The sequence below is a fragment of the Meles meles genome, chromosome 10, assembly GCF_922984935.1.
Source record: "Meles meles chromosome 10, mMelMel3.1 paternal haplotype, whole genome shotgun sequence".
Lineage (NCBI taxonomy): Eukaryota > Metazoa > Chordata > Mammalia > Carnivora > Mustelidae > Meles > Meles meles.
Genome location: NC_060075.1, coordinates 89,163,020 through 89,182,796, shown reverse-complemented (window position 1 = coordinate 89,182,796; position 19,777 = coordinate 89,163,020). Strand labels below are relative to the sequence as shown.

Sequence of the window (19,777 nt, the reverse complement as noted above, 5' to 3'; positions counted from 1 at the left end):
AGCTTACTTAAACTTCTGTTTGCTGTATCAGTGTCCACATAAAGCCTCTAATATCATTGCAGATTGTTATAAAATGATATGCCAAAAAAATTCCCCAATTGCCACCAATCCATTTCGTGTCTGGTGTCATCTCTCTGAGGTTGTGTAACATCTTAAGCATCCTTACTGCACAGGTACTGGGCTCTTTACAGACAGCCCCTCTACCTTCACTACCAAGCTAGGGAGGGCCTTATATATGTGTAAGGAGAGAGCAGAGAAAGATTGGTTATAGTCATCTTTACAGACTACAGGGAGCAAAAGATCAGTTTGTCAATAGCCAGGGTTCTTGTCTTACCATGTTTGGATCAGATCCATCATTTCGGTATTTGACCTGGTCAAATTCCAGAAGCCCAAGGACAAAGCCTTCTCCCACTTCAGATCCCAGAATGGCACCTTGTTTCTGCATCTCCTAAGCTTTAATCCTTGGGTAGCCACTTCCTTCATACCCTGTATGTCTGAGGGAGGTTCTGTATTTCCTGTAGAGATTGGACTAGAGGCTACTAGTAAGTACCAATGCCTGCTAATGTCACCTTGACCTTTGCCTCAAGATTATTTCTGCTAGTTGCTGAGTGCATTTTACCCCACTTGAAAAAAAAAAAAAGATTTATGTTTTGAGCAAGTTTAAGAGTGAGGTGGGGGACAGAGAGAGAATCTCAAGCACTGAGCACAGAGCCCGATGCAGGTCTCCGTCTCAAGACCCTGAGATCACGACCTCATCCAAAGTCAAGAGTCACACGCTCAGCCAACCAAGTCACTCAGGTGCCAGTCCCCCACCCCCCACCCCGACCCTACCTCCACAGACAGAAAGAGCTGGTCCTCTGACCAGTCTCCTGCTGAATCTTTATTTATGGGCAGGCAGGGCGGCCCCTCTTCTTTAGGGATCAGTTCTGTAAGGCAGCTTATTGGGATAGCTGACAGGATTTCTTTGGAGAAACTACCTGATATATAGGTAAATGGAGTGTTCGGGGGTATATATATTCCAATGGCTGTTTTTACCATTAAATAGGATGCTAGGAAACCATTATAATCCAGGTTGTCAGCGCTTTGAAGATGATTTAGGTCATAATTTAGAAATCTTGGCCTTTGATTCTCTGTCTTTTACTAATGCTAATCCTTAGTTTGCGTTTTTTTATAATGATTCGGGAAATAGTGGCTTTAGATTACCTATGCATAAGTTTATAATGTTCCCCACTGTAGAAATGTTTTCTTTTTTTAATTTTCATTAAAAGTATTTAAAGCAGCAGTTATTGTGATGATGTGATTTGGTAGATCCAGATATTGTAGAAAATATTAAATCAACTAACCTGCTTTAATAGTCTATCTGTAGGCTTCCAGATGTACTCTCAAGAAGTTTCAGAGCCATTTTAAATCTTCCTGTATGAATAACATGAATATGTTTGTATGATGGGCTTGGGTGGGTCACAGTCCCGGAAAGTCTGCAGCGGACTAGATTTCTATTTAAAAAAAAGAAAGAAGAGGAACGCCTGGGTGGCTCAGTCGTTGGGCACCTGCCTTCGACTCAGGTCGTGATTTCAGGGTTCTGGGATCGAGTCCCATATCGGGCTCCCTGCTTGGCAGGAAGCCTGCTTCTCCCTCTCCTACTCCCCCTGCTTGTGTTCCCTCTCTTGGTGTGTCTTTCTCTATCAAATAAATAAATAAAATCTTCAAAACAACAAGAAACGGGACGCCTAGGTGGCTTAGTTGGTTAAGCTGCTGCCTTCGGCTCAGGTCTTAATCCCGGGGTCCTGGGATCGAGTCCCACATCGGGCTCCTTGCTCAGCAGGGAACCTGCTTCTCTCTCTGCTTCTGCCTGCTGCTCTACCTGCTTGGGTTCTCCCTCTCTCTCTCTCTGACAAATAAATAAATAGATAAAATCTTAAAAAAAAAAAAACAAAAACAAGAAACACAATACCTCAGAATCCATAGATTTAATTCTTTTAAGTAGATCTTTTTAAAATTTTATTTTATTTAATTATTTGAGAGAATGAGAGAGGGAGAGAGAGAGAGCATGAAAGCAGGGAGGGTCAGAGGGAGAAGCAGACTCCCTGCTGAGCAGGGAGCTGGATGCTGGACTTGATCCTGGGACTCCAGGATCATAACCTGAGCCGAAGTCAGTCGCTTAACCAACTGAGCCACACAGGTGCCCCGTAAGTGGGTCTTAAGTGCCATGTCTTATATTGTGATCCTATGTTATTGAAAACTTCCTAGAATATTAAAGTTGATCTGGTTCTGCAATGAAAGATACTATTGAAGGAAAAGATTAAGTATCTTCACTGTGTTTTTTAAATTTCTATTTTATAAAGCGTTTCATGTATTGGAATTAAGTGTCCTCCTTGATTGCCTAAAGACAGAGTTTTTTGGGTCCCCCCCCCAGTTAGTTTTTATGAGGTTTTAGCCTTGCTCACTTTCATTACGACTAATGATCAGGGAGGGGGTGTTGAAATGAGCAAGAGTGCAGGGAGGTGTGGGTTTACATCATGGCCAGTCCACCTTGGGACTGTGTGATGCCAGAAAGCTCTTCCAGCTCCTGGATTCACTGTGGCCACTTCTGTGTGGGGCTAGGCACATTGTTTGACGAGCATACATTGAGAAACATAGAAGATATAAGTACTTAGGAAATGTTAGATCTGTTTATTTTGGTGAGAAACAGCACATGACCACTATTATTGATAGTAGTAACATTGCATTTTAAAGTGGCTTTTATTTTTGTTTTGTTTTTTAAGAGAGAGAGTGCAGGTATGCACAAGCAGGGGGAGGGGCAGAACGGGGTGGAGAGGGAGAGGAAGAATCCCAAGCAGTTTCCGTGATGAGCATGGAGCCCCATGTGGGGCTCGATCTCACAACCCTGAGATCATGACCCAAACTGAAACCAAGGGTCAGATACTTAACTGACTACGTCACCCAGGTGCCCGTAATGTTGTATTTTATAAAGAAAACATTGCCAAGTGCCACCAAGTTGCTGCTTTGAGTAATTGCATCACTCCAGGAAACGTATCTGGATGATCCTTTACCATGTCCCAGATGTCTGCATGGTCTTCGAAGTACTCGGCCACCATCTCCTCAAGTGGATCATCAAGTCCAACTACCAAGGCCTCCCAGTTCGTTGTGTGAAGAGTATCATTCGGCAGGTGAGGATGTGTGGGCCGTCCCCATCCTCTACTTCCTAACTGGCTTGACTTTCCTGTTCTTAAATACACACACACATTCGTATAAATATAATCCTTGTTTCATAAATACATACATGTATATACAGTGCATAACATGTTGAACTTGTTATGTCAACTTTATAGTTATTTAGTCATGTGCCATTCTGTCTTGTATAGGGGGCAGTATGTAAATGTCAGGCATACATTTCTTTTGGTGTACTGACCTTTTTTTAAGGTAAGTGATACGGCATACTGAGAAATCTAATATCATTACTGTGAAATGTCCCACTTAGTTCCCAAATAATTCAGAAGAAATAGATGAATTGTGTTCTTTTACTGTTTCCATGTCTCTTTGGATGGAGGCTAAATGAAAGATAATATAAGGAATGTTGAGGTTATATATGGAGTATTATGTTAGATTTGTACTCTGTTCAGTTGTCTGGACAGAAGGAAACCTTTAGCTGGGGTCTGGTTCAGGGACGATGTTCCAGCAAAGATTGATAGAATAAAAGTCTACACATGTGGAAGGTCTCCTAATTAGAAAATTTACCAGATTCAGTTTTCTGCATGGAATACATCAGTCTGTATTCCTCATTGCCTTTATAGCCTACATTAGGAAAGTTGTGGATACGACTTATTCTGAATTACCTGTTCTGGTATCATGGACAATTGCCATGGTCAATTCTGCAGAGTAAGTGATTTATCAGGGGGTTTACTTGGTTTGCTCAAGAAAAGGGCTAGGTGATTTGGCACCCATCCCTTGCTCCTTTAGGCCCAGAGCTTAAGCTAGTGCTTGGGGTTGGGTGGGGGGGGGGGGAGGTTTTTAGACTCAAAACACAGGCCTCCATCTACAATTCTTACATAGGAAAAGAATCAGGGAATGATTCACAATTAAAGAATTGTGAATTCAAGTGCTGGGCGCCTACAAAAGAACCTTCCGCAGATGATATTTGCATATATGCACAGGACTAGGTTTTTAAACCCATTTTATGAAGATTTTGGAGCTTAAATTGGTTTGTGAAAGCATCTTGGATTTTGCTTTTGAAATTGTATATAGGTAGCATTGCTTAGTCAGCCTGAGTGTTGTTATTTATCTTTGTTTCTTTGCATTGCAAATTGGCAGCTTGTCTTTTAGCATTATAGATGTCCGGTGAAAGGAGAGGCCAGAGAGAGAAAGGCGCTTTTTGCCTTGGCTTATCCAGGGAAATCCTGTTCTGTGCACAATATTATGTTGGGTACACGCACATGCCCTTTGCGGACTTGTGGCCAGCTCTGGATTAATAATACTGTTCTGTTCCCTTTTAGATTTTAGATAGTAGCATTTTAACTTATTATTTGAACATGGCTAATATCTCAAACCAAAAAACAATTTCCCTTTAACGATGGCAATTAACCTTTACTGGAATTTTTTGATCCCTAAATGACACTTTGGTATTTATAGCTATTAGTGGCAACTCTGAACTCTAAAAAGTCATCTTGTTAAAACTCTGAAAAAATGTCTTAATTTTATCTCTTGATAAATCCTGAAAATATTAAGATTTACAGATTCTAACAAAAAGCAAATAATTTGAGAAACCCCAGCTTGCGTCTATTTCACTTAGGTCTGTCATCCCCTGGAACCTGGTACTTTGAAAGCTGTCTGTGGCTGCCTGAGGTCACTGACCACAGCACAGCTCACGCTGGGCACTGAAAGGACATGACTTCACAGATGAGCCGTTGATACTTATTTTGTGTTCCTGAACGGGAAAACAAAATGTAACCTTTCTCAGCAAGTGAGAGAGTCTGTAAATCTAAAGATGAAATTCTTGGAGTTTAATGAAATTTTCATGGGTCCTTGCCAAATGAACAAATGATTTTAATGAGTGTGTAATTCACATACACTGAACTTTGCAGACTGAGAGCTCTTACAGCGTTTTATTGGTCTAGAAAAGTTTCAAAGTGGAATTTTCATTTTCTTTACTTAAGTTATTATAGGCAATATTTAGAAGTTTTGCTTTTAGCGTGACCCCACCTTTAATTTTATATAAGAAAGATGTCAATTCTGGATTTCTTTCCCTAAACTTGTAACTTTCAAAGTGGTAAATTGTTATCTATCCAGTTAATAATCTACATCACCTGGAATTCCTTTCATTTCTTTAGATTCAGCCTATGGATTCAGTACTTTTGACTCCTAGGTAATAGAGGGACAATCCTTTATTAATAGACCTCACAGTTTCAGTGCTTCCCAGAACAGACAAGGTAGACCAGCTTTCTAACACTCTGTCACTATGTGGCCTCCCTTGTCTTCAGAGTCAGGTGTGGCTGACCCCATTCCAGTCCCCCATCGTCTGTCACTTGGCATGCTTCACTGGTCGCCTGGCCCTCCTTTCCTCCTGTGTTGTGCCTTTTACTCCTGATCTTTCCCTTTCCAGCACCATTGTCCTTAGTTCAGACCCTTAGCACCTCCAGCCAGTACCTTTTTGTGTGCTGCTCTCCACTCTCCCAGAGGCCTGCGCATCCCTACTCCATTCCCTGTGCCAATTTTTATCTCCTTTCCACTGACAATTACCTTCCAAAACAAAACTTTGCTTCACTTCGAAACCTTTAGTGGCTTTCCAGTGCGTGTTGTCTGAGGCTTAATGTTTGCTTTCAGGAAGCTACATGTGGCGGGAGAACGAACTCGGGTTTTGGTGTCAAGATGTACCCTTTTCTAGGGGCGCCTGGGTGGCTCAGTGGGTTAAAGCCTCTGCCTTTGGCTCAGGTCACGTTCCCAGGGTCCTGGGATCGAGCCCCGCATTGGGCTCTCTGCTCAGTGGGGAGCCTGCTTCCTCCTCTCTCTCTGCCTGCCTCTTTGCCCACTTGTGATCTCTGTCAAATAAATAAATCTTAAAAAAAAAAAAAAAAAAAAAAAAAGATGTACCCTTTTCTAACTTGGAACTTGAGCTAAGTTCCCTAACCTCCTTAAGCCACAAGTTCATCATGAATAAAATGGGAATAATAAAGATACCTTCCTTGCACGATTATTGTTACATGTAAAGGGATGCTACCATTAATTATCACAGATTTTTATTCAGTGCTACTTAGTATGTGCCGGGCAGCATTGTAAGTACTTTGCAAATTTTAATCTGTTGACTCTTCACAGTAACTCTTTGAAATAGGTATTTTTACCCTTCTGATTTTACAGAAGAGGAACGGAGGTGTGGAGAGTTTAAGTAACTTGCCTCCACTCAGGAAGTGACTTAAAAAAGCAGTAAGCTGTGGAATGGGCATTCGTACCCAGAGCACTTGGCTATGGAGGTTTTACCTTTAGCATTTGCCAAGCAGCGTAGGATGCCTTTAGAATTGTACTTGGCCTAATGTCCAGTAAAAGTTAAATCACTATTCTTCCTATGAAACTCTTTAAGGTTTTCTGCCATCTCGTATCAGCCCATATTTCCCCTTGCAAATCCCGATTCAGCTTTTATCTCCTGGCAGGTAAATGTTTTCCCATTAAAAATCTTTTAAATAAGTAACGCATGTAAGTGTTCTAAACGGTTACGTCTTTCTGGCACCCAGTTTCTCACCCAGAGTCAACCAAGTTACCAGTCTCTTATGAATGTTCAAAGATGCCCAGGCATTTATAAATGCATATTTATTTTTTATAAATAATGAGTTTTTATTCATTTAAACTCATTTAAAATATTCATTTAAACTCATTAAACTCATTTAAAATATGAGTTTTTATTCATAAGTTTTTACTAGTTTCATTTTGTATGTATTTTAGAGGAAGTACTCACCTGGCCATTTTTTAGCTGCACATCTTTGATCATTTCTTTTGTCTTAGGCTGCCGAAAATAGGACCCTTTCTTTTCTACCCATGCTTTGAAAGACTCAACCTGTTTCCATGATGAAGGCTTCCCACACTGCCCTGGTTAGGAATGCTCTTTGTTGCCTCCTCAATCTACCTACACCTCCATTTGGGCCTTCCCTGATGATCACAGCATCTTTCTGCGTGGGCCTCAGCCCCGGAGTCCCAGCACTACTCACATTTTAGACTGGACAGTTCTTTGTTGTGGGGATCTGTCTTGTAGGATCTTCACCAGCATCCACTACCCTCAACCAACTAGATGCCTGTATCAGCCACCGCCACCCCAGCTGTGATGGTTTTAAAAGTCTCTCAACTTCCTTGGGTGTTCCTGAGGAGGCGGAATTCCCTCTTGGGCGAAAACCACCGGGATAGGGGAGGTGCCCCTGCTAGGTGCCTTGCCAGGAGGCCTCACTTCACATCATACCTTTGGCACGTACCGTTTTGTGACCCTTTTTTGATGATGTAGCCTCTGTGAGCCTGTTTTCTCCTTTGTAAAGCTGGGATGGTAATAGGTAATTTGTGGAGTTAACACGGAGGGATTGGATTAAGCGTCTGGCGTGGTGACCAGCGTGAAGCGGCCAGTGTGTCCCCACCTGTGTGCAGGCTTCTGGAGTTATGAGTTCTCTGTGAATCCTGTGTCTCTTTGGAGCTTCCCTTGTGCCAGAGGTGGTCAAAGAATGTTTTTGATGCGCTCTTTCCTTAAATGAAAGCAGTATACGTTCCTCTTTTTATTCTACAAAATGGCTCACTTTCTGTGATTTATGGGCTTGTAGACCAGCATTACCCCTAGTTCGCGTTTTAAAAGTAATGACGGTTGAATCATCTGTCTTTTCAGGGTTTCCCGTGCACTGTTGTCAGTCCGTTGGTCAGTTCTAAGCTCCTCATGTAGTACTGGTGGCTTGTGCTGGGCGGGGAGAGGCCCGTGCTGGTGGTGTCTGGCAAGCTCTGTGCGGCTTCTCCCAGGCTGCTCTGGCTCAGGCGTGGAGGCTTGTGTTAGTCTGTTCACCCCCAGCTTTCCGTGCTGCTTTTGAAGTCGGCTGTAGTGAGGTCTGGTTCATGTCTTGCTCTTCCTTCTGCATCCAGAAGAGACCGGCGCTCGCGTTGGCTGTGTTTACTGTGGAGCGTGGAAGGTGTGGCTTCTTTACATACTGCTCTCCTCTCGGCCTGGCTTTGACTTGCTTGTATGTTGAAGGGGTAGCTGACATTTTACTTTTTAAAACCTTATGGTTTAGTTCATTACCCTTTACAGGAATGTGAAAGGAAGTGGCCTCTTGGTAAGGGCAAGGCCCTGATTTTGGTGACTTTGCTATGGTACTGGGAAAACTAGCAGTTGGAGCTTGAAGCTCTGGATTTTTAAATTTTTATTACTCTTTTGGGATGCCTGGGTGGCTCAGTCCTTGAAGCGGCTGCCTTTGGCTCAGGTCATGATCCCAGGGTCTTGGGATTGAGTCCTGCATTGATCTTACTACACAGGGAGTCTGCTTCTCCCTCTGCCTGCTGCTTCCCCTGCTTGTGCTTGCTCTCTGTGTCTCTCTCCCTTTCTCTCTGACAAATAAATAAAATATATTAAAAAAAATTCTTATTACTCTTTTCTATAACCATAATTGTCACAAGCATTGACAGTACTCTTTGACACCCCTCTTTTTGAAGCGCTGATTTGAATTCAGGTGGTGTAATTCCAGAACCCATGCTCTCAACTGCAAGGTCCTATGAAACGTCTACATGGAAAGACCTGGGAGCATTTAGGTGATAGCACGTGTTTGTGAAAAGTGTGCGTTTGTGGTTCTGTTTGTGGTAATTCTTTGCCTTAATAGTAGAACTGGCAATTAAGAGTATTTAAAAGAATAGCCATCAGGTGTTACTTACTAAGTGATCTGTAATTGGTAATCTGTGCTGTGCTGTTTAGCCAAGGCGGCTTGTGCAGTGCAGTGCTTTTGCACACCCTGCTCTTCTGTGGGGCGGGGGTTCCGGGGGCAGGTGAAGAACCGGGCCCTGCTTGGGCAGGCTGAGTTGCCTGTTAGCACTGAATGCCTTTGTCTGCACTGAGTATCTGTTGACCGTTTCATTTATGTCCCTATTCCTAGTTACCCATGAATTCATGATCACTGAGCCAGGACTCAATGATAGAACAGAAGATTAATTTTTATATTCATTGTGGTGGTACATATGGTTCTGTCCTAACTCGGAATCCTCGGAAGGTGGGTCCTCATCTATGAAATGGGGTGAGCCTCTTTCCCAGTGCAGCGCTCTGCGGCGTCCTCTACAGGCCGGGCGCGGAGGCTTTCTCTTTTCCTTCCGACTGCTTTCAGAACGGCTGCAGGGTTTTCTCACGGATTCTCAGTAGTCCCGAGTTAGAACACAGGGCAGAAGGCTGTTTCGTGTCACAGGAGACAAGCACAGTGTCCTCTGAAACTTGTGTGTGCGCACACACCCACCTCTTCCACTGAGCAGGGATCCCCACACTTCCCCATTCAGTTTGTCAGAATTTTCAGAATCAGCTTGTAGGGTTTACCTCATGTCTGTTCAGTGAAAAAAAGAAATCCATGAGAGCCTTAGCTTTCCTAGTAGATGGTGTCCAGGCCTAAGGAGAATCCTCAGGTGTGCTTTCCTTCACGCCACGAGGTATTAGTATCTTGTCGAAGGGCTCCTGCCTGGGTCAGCCCCTCCCGCTGCCTGTTGGCCCGGCTGCTGCATAATAAGGCCTTACAGAGTAAGAGCCCAGCCAAGTCTCCTCGCCCCCTGTCCTTTGTTCAGGTGTGGAAGGAAGAAAGTCCCCATGTGGTGACCAGAGTCAGAAAATAATGTAGAAAGTTGCTCTCATTCTGTTTCTCTCTACAATTTAGGATTTTGAAGGAAGCTTCATTTTCTGGGGAGTGAGCAGGGCCCAGAAGACAGCTCTGAGGGAATTTCCCACATTCCTCTCAGCTCACTCCTCCTCTTGTATCTGCAGCATCACGGGGATTGTTGTAACGTGCTGCAGCAAGAGGAGCAGCTTTATGTCACTCACGCCAGCAGCTGACCATCTCCACCATCTTCACAGGCGTATAGAGAGTAACCTAAGGGACTGTCTGACCAAGCCCCTTACTTTACAGATGAATTTGAGGTCAGGGAAGGGGACTTGCTCCGAGCCATAGCTAGTTAGTATCTGGAGCAGAACTGGGGGCTCCTGGCTCCGAGGCCTGGGCTCTGCCTTCACTGATAGGCTGCTAGCCTGCCCGTCCGACTTCACAAAACCGGCCCCTGCTTCCGAGGGTGTGATCTAGCTCCTCTGAATGAGATGCAGCCCCGCCCCAGGCTGTGCTCAGACTGGTCTCAGCTCTCTTGGTGGTTTAGATTTCAGCAGACAGTCGGCAGGGTTGTCTGCAGCCTCTGCTGCCTCCTGCTGATGAGGTGAAGTATGTTTTTTTAGGCAAGAAAAATATACTGGGCATGGCAAGTGCAGGAAACACAGAAAATGAGTAAAGGCTCCTTTTATTTTAACTCTGTTTTTCAGATTTTGCAAGAGGAACTCTATCCTTGGGCATGAAGCTTGATTCACTGCTTTTCTCTCTCTCTTTTTTTTTTTGCATCATCTTAGTTATTCTGCATAAATGGTTATGAGATTGCCCATCATTACTGTTTATTCTGAATTCTGGGGTGCTTTATTGCTTTAAACTTCACTGGCTGAGAACAGAAATGCTATTTTTCAAAATAACCATTCTTTTTAGTCTACAGCTGGAGACTTTAAAAAAAAAATTGTAGTTCGGAATTAAATTAAGGCATCAGAATTTCATTGCTGGGATGTACCACAGAATTTATCAGGGATAGCCCACTCATAGGTGGGAGAAAATAGACTCAGAGAAGTTTAGTAAGTGACTTAGCAAAGTTAGAGTTATTTTGTTGATGTCAATATAAGTGTTTGGACTTAGTTCAGTTCTCCCATTAATGTTGAGCATCCTGTGAGCTAGACCTTGTTTTTTGTAGAGTTTCCATAGAGTAACTCTTACCATATTTCTACTTAGTACCTACATTCCTCCCATTTTTTAATGTGAAAATGGAGGCTCAGACAGTGTGCGGACCTTGCCTAGTGAGTGCGTGATGTGGCCACAGTCTGGGAGTGGTGAGTCCCAGGGTTGTGTTTTTTTGTTTGTTTGTTTGTTTTTAAAGATTTTATTTATTATTTATTTGACATTTGACAGACAGAGGCAGAAGAGACAGTAGGCAGAAAGGCAGGCAGAGAGAGAGGAAGGGAAGCGCGCTCCCTGCTGAGCAGAGAGCCTGATGTGGGGCTCGATCCCAGGACCCTGGGATCATGACCTGAGCCGAAGGCAGAGGCTTTAACCCACTGAGCCACCCAGGCGCCCCCCAGGGTTGTGTTTTAACACCACACTGTGCTATGTCTGTCAGTTATTTCCTTTAAAATTTGCATTATCTTAATTAACATACTTAATCTGTCTCAGCAGTCCATTCTTCGTCTGTGTTCATCGTTAGACATTATAAGCTGTGCTTCTTAAGGAAAGGTAACCTAGTGGCATGCCAATGCAAATATTTTAAAAATCTGGAACCTTAACTTCTTGCTGAGAACATTGTGTTCATCTCAAGTGCCTGCTTTTCATTGGGAACTCATGAACACATCTGGATGCTGGATCACATTAACTCTTACTTGTGCAGCCTCCCACACAGTAAGACAACCAGACCACCACAAAAGAGCTCAGGTTGGAAAGACAGGAGTGACTCAGACATGAAATGGTAGTAAGAAGATGCTGACATTTATACTCTGAGTTAATATTTGATCACTGAAATGCAATTTCAGTTGGAATAATTTTAATCTGTTTAAAGTTTCTCAAAAATCTTATTCCTTTGCCTCCGTAGGTTAGAAATCATTACTGTTCCTGTACATTAATTTCTTGCACTTCTCAGAATCTCTCTTGTTATTCAAATATAAAAATTCCCCATATTATTTCATTTTGAACAAAGAAGATGTATGAATGTCAGTGAATAACATATAGGTACCTGGATTGTGTTCCCATCTGGATTATAACCTAATTCTTTATAGAAACGTATAATGAATCTTTCTTCCTCATCCTTTGATGTTTTAAACATAATTTAATAGTTCTAATCACAGTACTATTGCAAACATTAAATAGTAATTTTCAGGCAAAAAAACCCCAAGTGCTTTACCTTCTGTTATTATTTCCTCCTCCTGGCATAAGACAGTAAGCTCTCTGAGGACAGAGGGGCTCTAAGCCCCGAGGAGCTTCGTGTGTTGCTGTGTGTCAGACACCTGGAATTAGGTGCCTGACCTATTACAGGAGCTTGACTGGTGCTTGGTCAGTCTTCCCTTCCCAGGGAAGTTTACTTTAGATGAGTGTAGAGATTGTCATCGTGGTTATGAGATGGGTTTTTCCTTTTCTCATTTTCCTTGTGGAACCTCTGACCCCTCATTTCCCAATGCTATTGTCTATTAAGGTTGCTTAGCCATTTACAGCAGAGAGAAGCATGGGGCTGTTGGGGAGAACTTTCGAGAGTTGGAAACACATATTATGTGTCTGCTCCTTGTGTTTTTCCCACTTCCTTGTCTGTTGTGGACAAGACCTCTAAACGATTTAAAGTGTATGATGATATTTATTTATTTACTTATTTTTTAAAAAAGATTTTATTCATTTATTTGACAGAGATCACAAGTAGGCAGAGAGGCAGGCAGAGTGGGGGCGGGGGGAAGCAGGCTCACCGCTGAGCAGAAAGGCTGATGCAGGGCTCAATCCCAGGACCCCGGGATCATGACCTGAGCTGAAGGCAGAGGCTTTAACCCACTGAGCCACCCAAGTGCCCCTATGATATTTATTAAATGCTAATATTTAATATATAAATATTATATATAGAATTTATAATGTACAGGAACATTATGGGAATATTTAAATATATATAGATTTTTTAAGATTTTATTTATTTATTTGACAAAAGAGAGATCACAAGTAGGTAGAGAGGCAGGCAGAGAGAGAGGAGGAAGCAGGTTCCCCGCTGAGCAGAGAGCCCGATGCGGGGCTCGATCCCAGGACCCTGGGATCATGACCTGAGCCGAAGGCAGAGGCTTAACCCACTGAGCCTCCCAGGCACCCCTAAAAAATATATTTTTGTTGACGGGAAGAATTGAAAGAATTCCTCTCTAACGGAAAGAATTCCAGAAATACTGTGACCCTGTATCTAGGTCAATGCACTCTAAGTTTTGTGGGTTTAGTTTTCGTGGATATTCTGGTCCAGCAGTTTCTTTGGGTTTGGTGCTCTTGTGTGGTCTGGATTCCACAGCTATTTAATGCTCTTTTCTTGCGCTATTAAAAATTCATACACATCATGAAACATCACAGAGATGCAGATCACACATCACACCCACCATGGTGACTAAAATAAAAAGACAGATAACGAAGTGTAGGCCATGACGCGGAGGGTGGAACCTTCCTACGTTGCTCGTGGGAATGGGACGAGGTGCGGCCGCTGTAGAAAACCAGAGTTACCCTGTGACCCAACGGCTGTACTCCAGGTATGCCCCCCCCCAAAATAAAAACGTTTGTGTGCACAAAAACTCCTCCGTGAATGTGCAGAGCAGTACTCTTTGTCGGAACCAAAAAGGGGAAACAGTCCCAATACCCATGAGTTGAACAGCACGATGAGATGCGGCATGTCCAGTGGAGTATTACGGCAGTTACAGGAGCGGAAGGAGGTACACGCTACACAGGGGCGAACCTTTACAACATCACGCCGGTTACAAAAGACCACTTTGTAGATTCTGTTTATATGAAATGTTCACAACCAGCAGATGTGTGCAGATAGAAAGTAGACTCATGGTTGCCTAGGGCTGGGAGCTGAGAGGAGAGGGAGAGTGACTGCCCATGGGTAAAATGTTTTAATTTACATAGCGGTGATGGTACACATCTAAAAACATTGAATTGTACACCAGAAAGGGTGAATCATATGTAATTTACATTTCAAGAAAGTTTTACAAACAAACTATATGTGCAGGTGTGCTTGCTCCCATGAACGTAAAGAATCACCAGAACGATGCACATCGGTAGCTCATGGGAAGGTGCTGGCTGCTCTGGGGGCCGGGGCGGGGGCAGATTTTTACTAAGCAGCCTTCGTGTCTGTTGTGTTTGGTGCCATGTAATTATGTTACCGATTTTACAAATGTTGAACAACGAAGGTATTAACTCCTGTCCTCTCTTGATTTACTCCGACCAGGTCCTTCAGGGGTTAGATTATCTGCACAGTAAGTGCAAGATCATTCATACTGACATAAAGCCGGAGAACATCTTGATGTGTGTGGATGACGCGTATGTGAGAAGAATGGCAGCCGAGGCCACCGAGTGGCAGAAAGCAGGTGCTCCTCCTCCTTCAGGGTCTGCAGGTGAGGGCACCGAACTGGCTTGTTCCAGTTTGTTTGGGGGCATCGAGAGCTGGCAGAGCTGCGCGCTGAAGGCAGTTGAGTCAAATGTGTACCTCGTAGGAACTTTTGGAAGAGTCTGATTGCTAGAAATCACGAGACCTTTTTTTGAAAAGGAAGATGCCCCAGTTAAATTCTGCTTTAATATTTGAGTTGCTTAACTTTATCCTCCCTTGAAAGAGCGTTTGAAATCTTACGAACTGCTTCATCTACGTTGGAACATTGTCTGGTGCTGCGCACTCGTCTGCAGAGGAGGGCGCAGTAACAGCTTGCTTGTAGTGACCTGTAGTCCTCAGAACTGTTCTCTGGTTTTTTAGAATGCCTCCTAGCCTCTGGTTAGTCATCGATCCGAGTCTAACTGGCGGGTTTGGAATGGGTTACAAAAGACTCAAGGGTGGGAGAAGGCCAGCTGCCTTGAGTATTGGCATCTAGAGTTTTCCGTCTGGTTTTGACGGAGAGTAATGGCTGTGGGGACGCAGGGACCACTCTCGCCATCTCTTCACATGATCTGCCCCCTGGTGTGTTGTCAGGCGAGTGTGTCGCTGAGGGGCTATGGTCAAGTGACTGACCTGGCTCTCAGGAGAGGCACTGCCTCCTCGTCTTGTTTCCCACTAGGGGGTTTCTTAAAGATGCCCGCAAAGACCGGTCGCGGCATTTCTAGAATATTTGATTTATTTCCGCTGCATAGACTTGCCAACTAGTTTTCAAACACAGATGTACATCTCCTAAATTGTTCATTTTATTGTCTGTGTAACAAATTCAGTTAGATGACTATGTGACATTTGTGAACTCTTCTCCATTTTCTTAAGTTACTGGTCAGAGCTTAGGGATTGACCTGTTTTGAAACGAGTGGGTATTTAATTCTTGATAAATAAAAAATAAGAGACGTGTCTTCATAGGAACAGCGGCTGCTGTGCCTTTGCAGAGCCTGTCATTTGAGTTGAGTCAGCTTTCTTTAGATCTTGATGACTAAGAAGCTCTGATGTTTAGCTCTTTTGATGTTGGATAGCCATTAAAAGGCAATAATTGCTTTCATTTTACAATTCAGGTTACCTGCGTAAAGATACAGATCTGTTTTCCTCTAAACATTCATTTTGTCTCATTTTGTTTTAGTGAGTACGGCTCCGCAGCAAAAGCCCGTAAGTACTTACCTGTATGCTTGTATTCACCGTCGCGTCAGAAGCAGCTTTTCAAGTTACGACAGTAGTCTCCGCTTTTTTGCAACTGTTTTCCATTTAAGGTGGTTTGGGGGGAATGGATTGTACCTTGTTCTGTTATGTTCTCAATTGTAGATGTTTAATACATAGTAATACAAAAGACAGGCATGTTTGTGAATATATATATATATCCTTGAATATATGAGACTTGCTATTTCGGTAAGTTGAAGTGATTGTGATTTTTAGAGTTGGTGTAGTTCGAGCTTTTCCACATTTGATCTTCATTTTCCCTATGCACTTTCTGGGATGCTGTTGGCTGAGCCTGGTGAAATGTGATGTGATCAAGATAGAGCTTGAAGTATGATTATTATAAAACCCTTAAAATTAGTTCCGATTTGCCTCTAAGATACCTACTTTTCTGAAGCTTGTACTCGCAGTTTGTTTTCCAGCATAGTTAAATATGGAAGAGTATTGTCTGTGTGTGGTATGAAACAAGCTGCTTGGAATGAAGTCTTACCCCAGTGTCCCTCCACCTGCTCAGCTCCAGTAGAGGATAGAATACGTAGATCTTGAATTGGTGAGTCACTTACAAATTTTGGAAGAGCTTTAAGAACCAGAAGCATTTGAAAGGAAATGTCGAGAAATTGAGCTTTGGAACGAAAGTCCCAGGACCAGAGGAAGTTGGGATAATTATGCCACCCGGCTTGCTGAGGTGCTGAGTCGTTGTCTCCAGGCCTGCGGTGATCCGAGCAGCTCGTTTTGAGGACTGGTTCTGTAGCAAGACTGGAGGCTGTGTTGCCAGCACTTGCCCAGTCACATGGCCTGATCGGAGGCAGGCCGAGCCTGTGGCTTTGTCTTTTTCTCCTTGACTTGGTGTACTGATGGCTGACCGTTTCTGCAGTCCTGGCTGTTGGTAGCAGCTCAGTGTGTGAGACCCAAACACCAGCAGTGCTGTAGACAGGGCAGGGCACCCGTGTCGGCAGGCAGAGAGTCAGGGAGGACAGGAAGGAGAGGACATACTGTTAGTTTGTGTGGAGGCAGCGGGAGATAGAACTTGCCAGAGGTGCTTCTTGTTCAAAGGCCAGAGTGTCTCAGCATTTTCTGTTCTTAAAGTTGAACTGAAACAGACTTCTGGGAAGGGAGCCTTGTGTCCCTCTGTAGAGCTCCCTTGTGTCCCTGCTAGTAGCCCCGTTACTTGATGTTAGGCTTGTTTTTTCTGGTATCACTGTAACCCCAAGTACGACATGGCTGTCATGTCTGGGCATTTGTTGTTCACGAATAAGCCCTGAGGAAACAGGACTTGTCCATGTTTGCCGCGCCGCCGGCGCTGGGCCTCTCGTGTAGTGCTTCCCCAAGAGGCAGACTGACCTGTGGCATTTTCTTGACATGTTGTAGATAGGAAAAATATCTAAGAACAAGAAGAAAAAACTGAAGAAGAAGCAGAAAAGGCAGGCTGAGTTGCTGGAAAAGCGCCTGCAGGAAATAGAAGAATTGGAACGAGAAGCCGAAAGGAAAATAATAGAAGAAAACATCACGTCGGCGGCACCTTCCAACGAACGGGACGACGGGTACGGCCCAGAGGGCAAACTCAAAGCTGCCGGCTTAGAGGACGCGGCCGAGGGCGAGCCCACCAATGACAACGGTCAGTCCGCATGGGGCCTGCAGCTCCCTCCCTGGGCTCCCGCCGGGTTGCCGCGCAGCTCACTTGTGCTGCTCCTTCACACATGAGGGTGATTCTTACCAGCTCCCGGTTGGGGAATATGGGAAACCAAACCACCTGCCACTTCATTTGTAAAATGAATGCCAGAAATATGTTAGTATTTCAAAACAGTTTTTTAAAAATGGAGAAAGTCTGACACCATGTCTTGATTGTGCCAATGATTGTTCTTTATTTTGTAATTAACCTTTAACCTAACAGTAATGTACCCACAGACATTTTCAGAAGGTTGTAGAGGAGAGGGTAGAAGTGGAAAGGCACCTCTATTTATAAATAGTCATTTTCCCTAAATCTGACTTCTTCCTAATAAGAGTTAGCCAATCATTTACTAAATGAAAAATAAGATTTAGAAAACCTAAGATCTTACCCTGAGAGCCAAGAGGCCTTTTGCTCGGTAGTACATAAATCAAGCGCATAGAGGGGTGCCTGGCTGGCTTGGCCGCTGGAGCATGTAACTTGATCCTCAGGGTCATGAGTTCGAACCCCATGCTGGGTATAAAGCTTACTTTGGGGCGGGGGGGGGGGGGCTGTCGAGGGACATAAATTAAGTACGTTCAAAATTGTCTTTTGTTGGAGGAAGTATGTGCTTAGTGCCACTGTGTTAAGGAGAGTGACACGTTCTGATTCTGAACCCATCAACTTTTTAAGGTGAGGCTGAGGACCAGGAAGAGAAAGAAGACACCGAGAAAGAAAACACTGAGAAAGATGAAGACGATGTTGAACAGGAGCTGACCAACACAGACCCTGCGTGGATAGAATCCCCCAAAACCAACGGTCATATTGAGAATGGCCCGTTCTTACTGGAACAGCAGCTGGATGATGAAGATGATGAAGAAGAAGATTGCCCAAACCCTGAGGAATATAACCTCGAAGAGCCAAATGCAGAAAGCGATTACACGTATAGCAGCTCCTATGAACAATTCAATGGGGAATTGCCAAATGGACGGCATAAAATTCCCGAGTCACAGTTTCCAGAGTTTTCCACATCGTTGTTCTCTGGGCCCTTAGAACCTGTGGCTTGTGGCTCTGCACTTTCCGAGGGATCCCCACTTACCGAGCCTGAGGAAAGCAGTCCATCCCACGATAGAAGCCGGACGGTTTCAGCCTCCAGCACTGGAGATTTGCCAAAAAGTAAGTGTCCTTCCCCACCAGGTGTCTGCTTACAGTGGCCTGGGTATCGTATCCTTGACACAAGCTGAGAAGGGATCGGTTGGAGATGGTCACATCATGTATGTGTGCATTAACTGTTCTCGTTGTGTTTCTGTTGTGCTCCCGAATCAGTGGTGCAATTTCCGATGTACTCGGTGCCATGTAGGTTTTCTCTCGCTCTCTGAGTATCAGTCCCGTTTCGGAGCTTCTGTTAATCCTTCTGTAACTAGTGACATCCATGGTTGCGAAAACCTCCCCGGTCCAGCGGCTTACACGTACTGTAGCTTTTATAGAGTGTGTGGTTCCTAATTGTGCTTCCATCTGATAGGTTATATTCAGTTTTTGGGTTTTGTTTCATTTCGTTTGTATTCAGGGAAAAAAATACACCTGCTCTTTGTCTGTATTGAGGAAAAATTCTCTTATTTTATTTTGATGGTTGTTCCTGACTGTAGAACTCTGCTACTGAAATGTTAAAGCCATTTTAGAGGAAGTGGCATGGATTTTAATGTGATGATGATCTCTGTCAAACCCGTATTTTGAGAGTGAATGCCACATGACCTGTCTCTGCCCGAGTCATGCTAGGGGCCCCAGTAAGCAAACGCAGGGCATCACGGATGGTTTCTGTTCCAGCCCGCAGAGGAGTGACTCAGAAACCTCCTCTGCTCCCTCTGCTGACAAGAGAGTTTACCACATGACGCGTCAGTGACCCAGCCCTGCAAGAGCCCACAGAATCCTGCAGCCCCTCAGGCCAGCAGGTGGGAGACCTGCACAGCCGTCTGTGTTCCTCGTTGGCTCTAGCTAATTGTCCTCAGGATGTGGGTTATTTTTTTTTCTTACTTGGATGGAATACCCTGTTCCTTTTCACTTTTACCCTGATCAAGAACTCTTTGAAGGTGCTTATAAAATAAATGCATTCACATGGAAGGTGGGTTCATCGAGGGAAAGCCTCACTTCTGTGTGTCTTCTTTACTCTCACACACTACTTCTGACACCTTTGGTCACCTAATGGGTATGTAGGCCATTTTCCCTACACCAGAAACTTTTCTGACACCAGCTGGGTGTCCTACGATTTAGCTTAATTCTGACACCATCTAGGGATAGCATCAGATCCCACAGGTGAAGGGCTCAGTCCCAGAGGCGGCTGGGTGGCTCATTTGATTAAGTGTCTGCCTTTGGCTCAGGGCATGATCCTGGGGTCCTGAAATACAGCCCTGCACTGGAGGCTTCTCCCTCTCTCTCTCTGCCTACTGCTCCCCCTGCTTGTGTGGGTATCTCTCTCTGACAAATAAATAAAATCTTAAAAAAAAAGAACCTCAGTCCCACAAG

At 44.1% G+C, this 19,777-nt stretch overlaps 1 protein-coding gene across 15 annotated transcripts in view; it reads left to right on the top strand.

Annotated features, from left to right (window-relative positions):
* Positions 1-19,777, top strand: part of SRPK2 (SRSF protein kinase 2) — a 244,859-nt gene that overhangs the window by 202,924 nt on the left and 22,158 nt on the right. For all 15 annotated transcript variants that reach the window (XM_046021593.1, XM_046021591.1, XM_046021598.1 and 12 more), the window contains 5 exons: positions 3,061-3,167; positions 14,227-14,392; positions 15,542-15,567; positions 16,981-17,227; positions 17,951-18,433. In XM_046021593.1, coding sequence (XP_045877549.1) covers positions 3,061-3,167; positions 14,227-14,392; positions 15,542-15,567; positions 16,981-17,227; positions 17,951-18,433 — 1,029 coding nt within the window. The remainder of the gene's footprint in view (positions 1-3,060; positions 3,168-14,226; positions 14,393-15,541; positions 15,568-16,980; positions 17,228-17,950; positions 18,434-19,777) is intronic.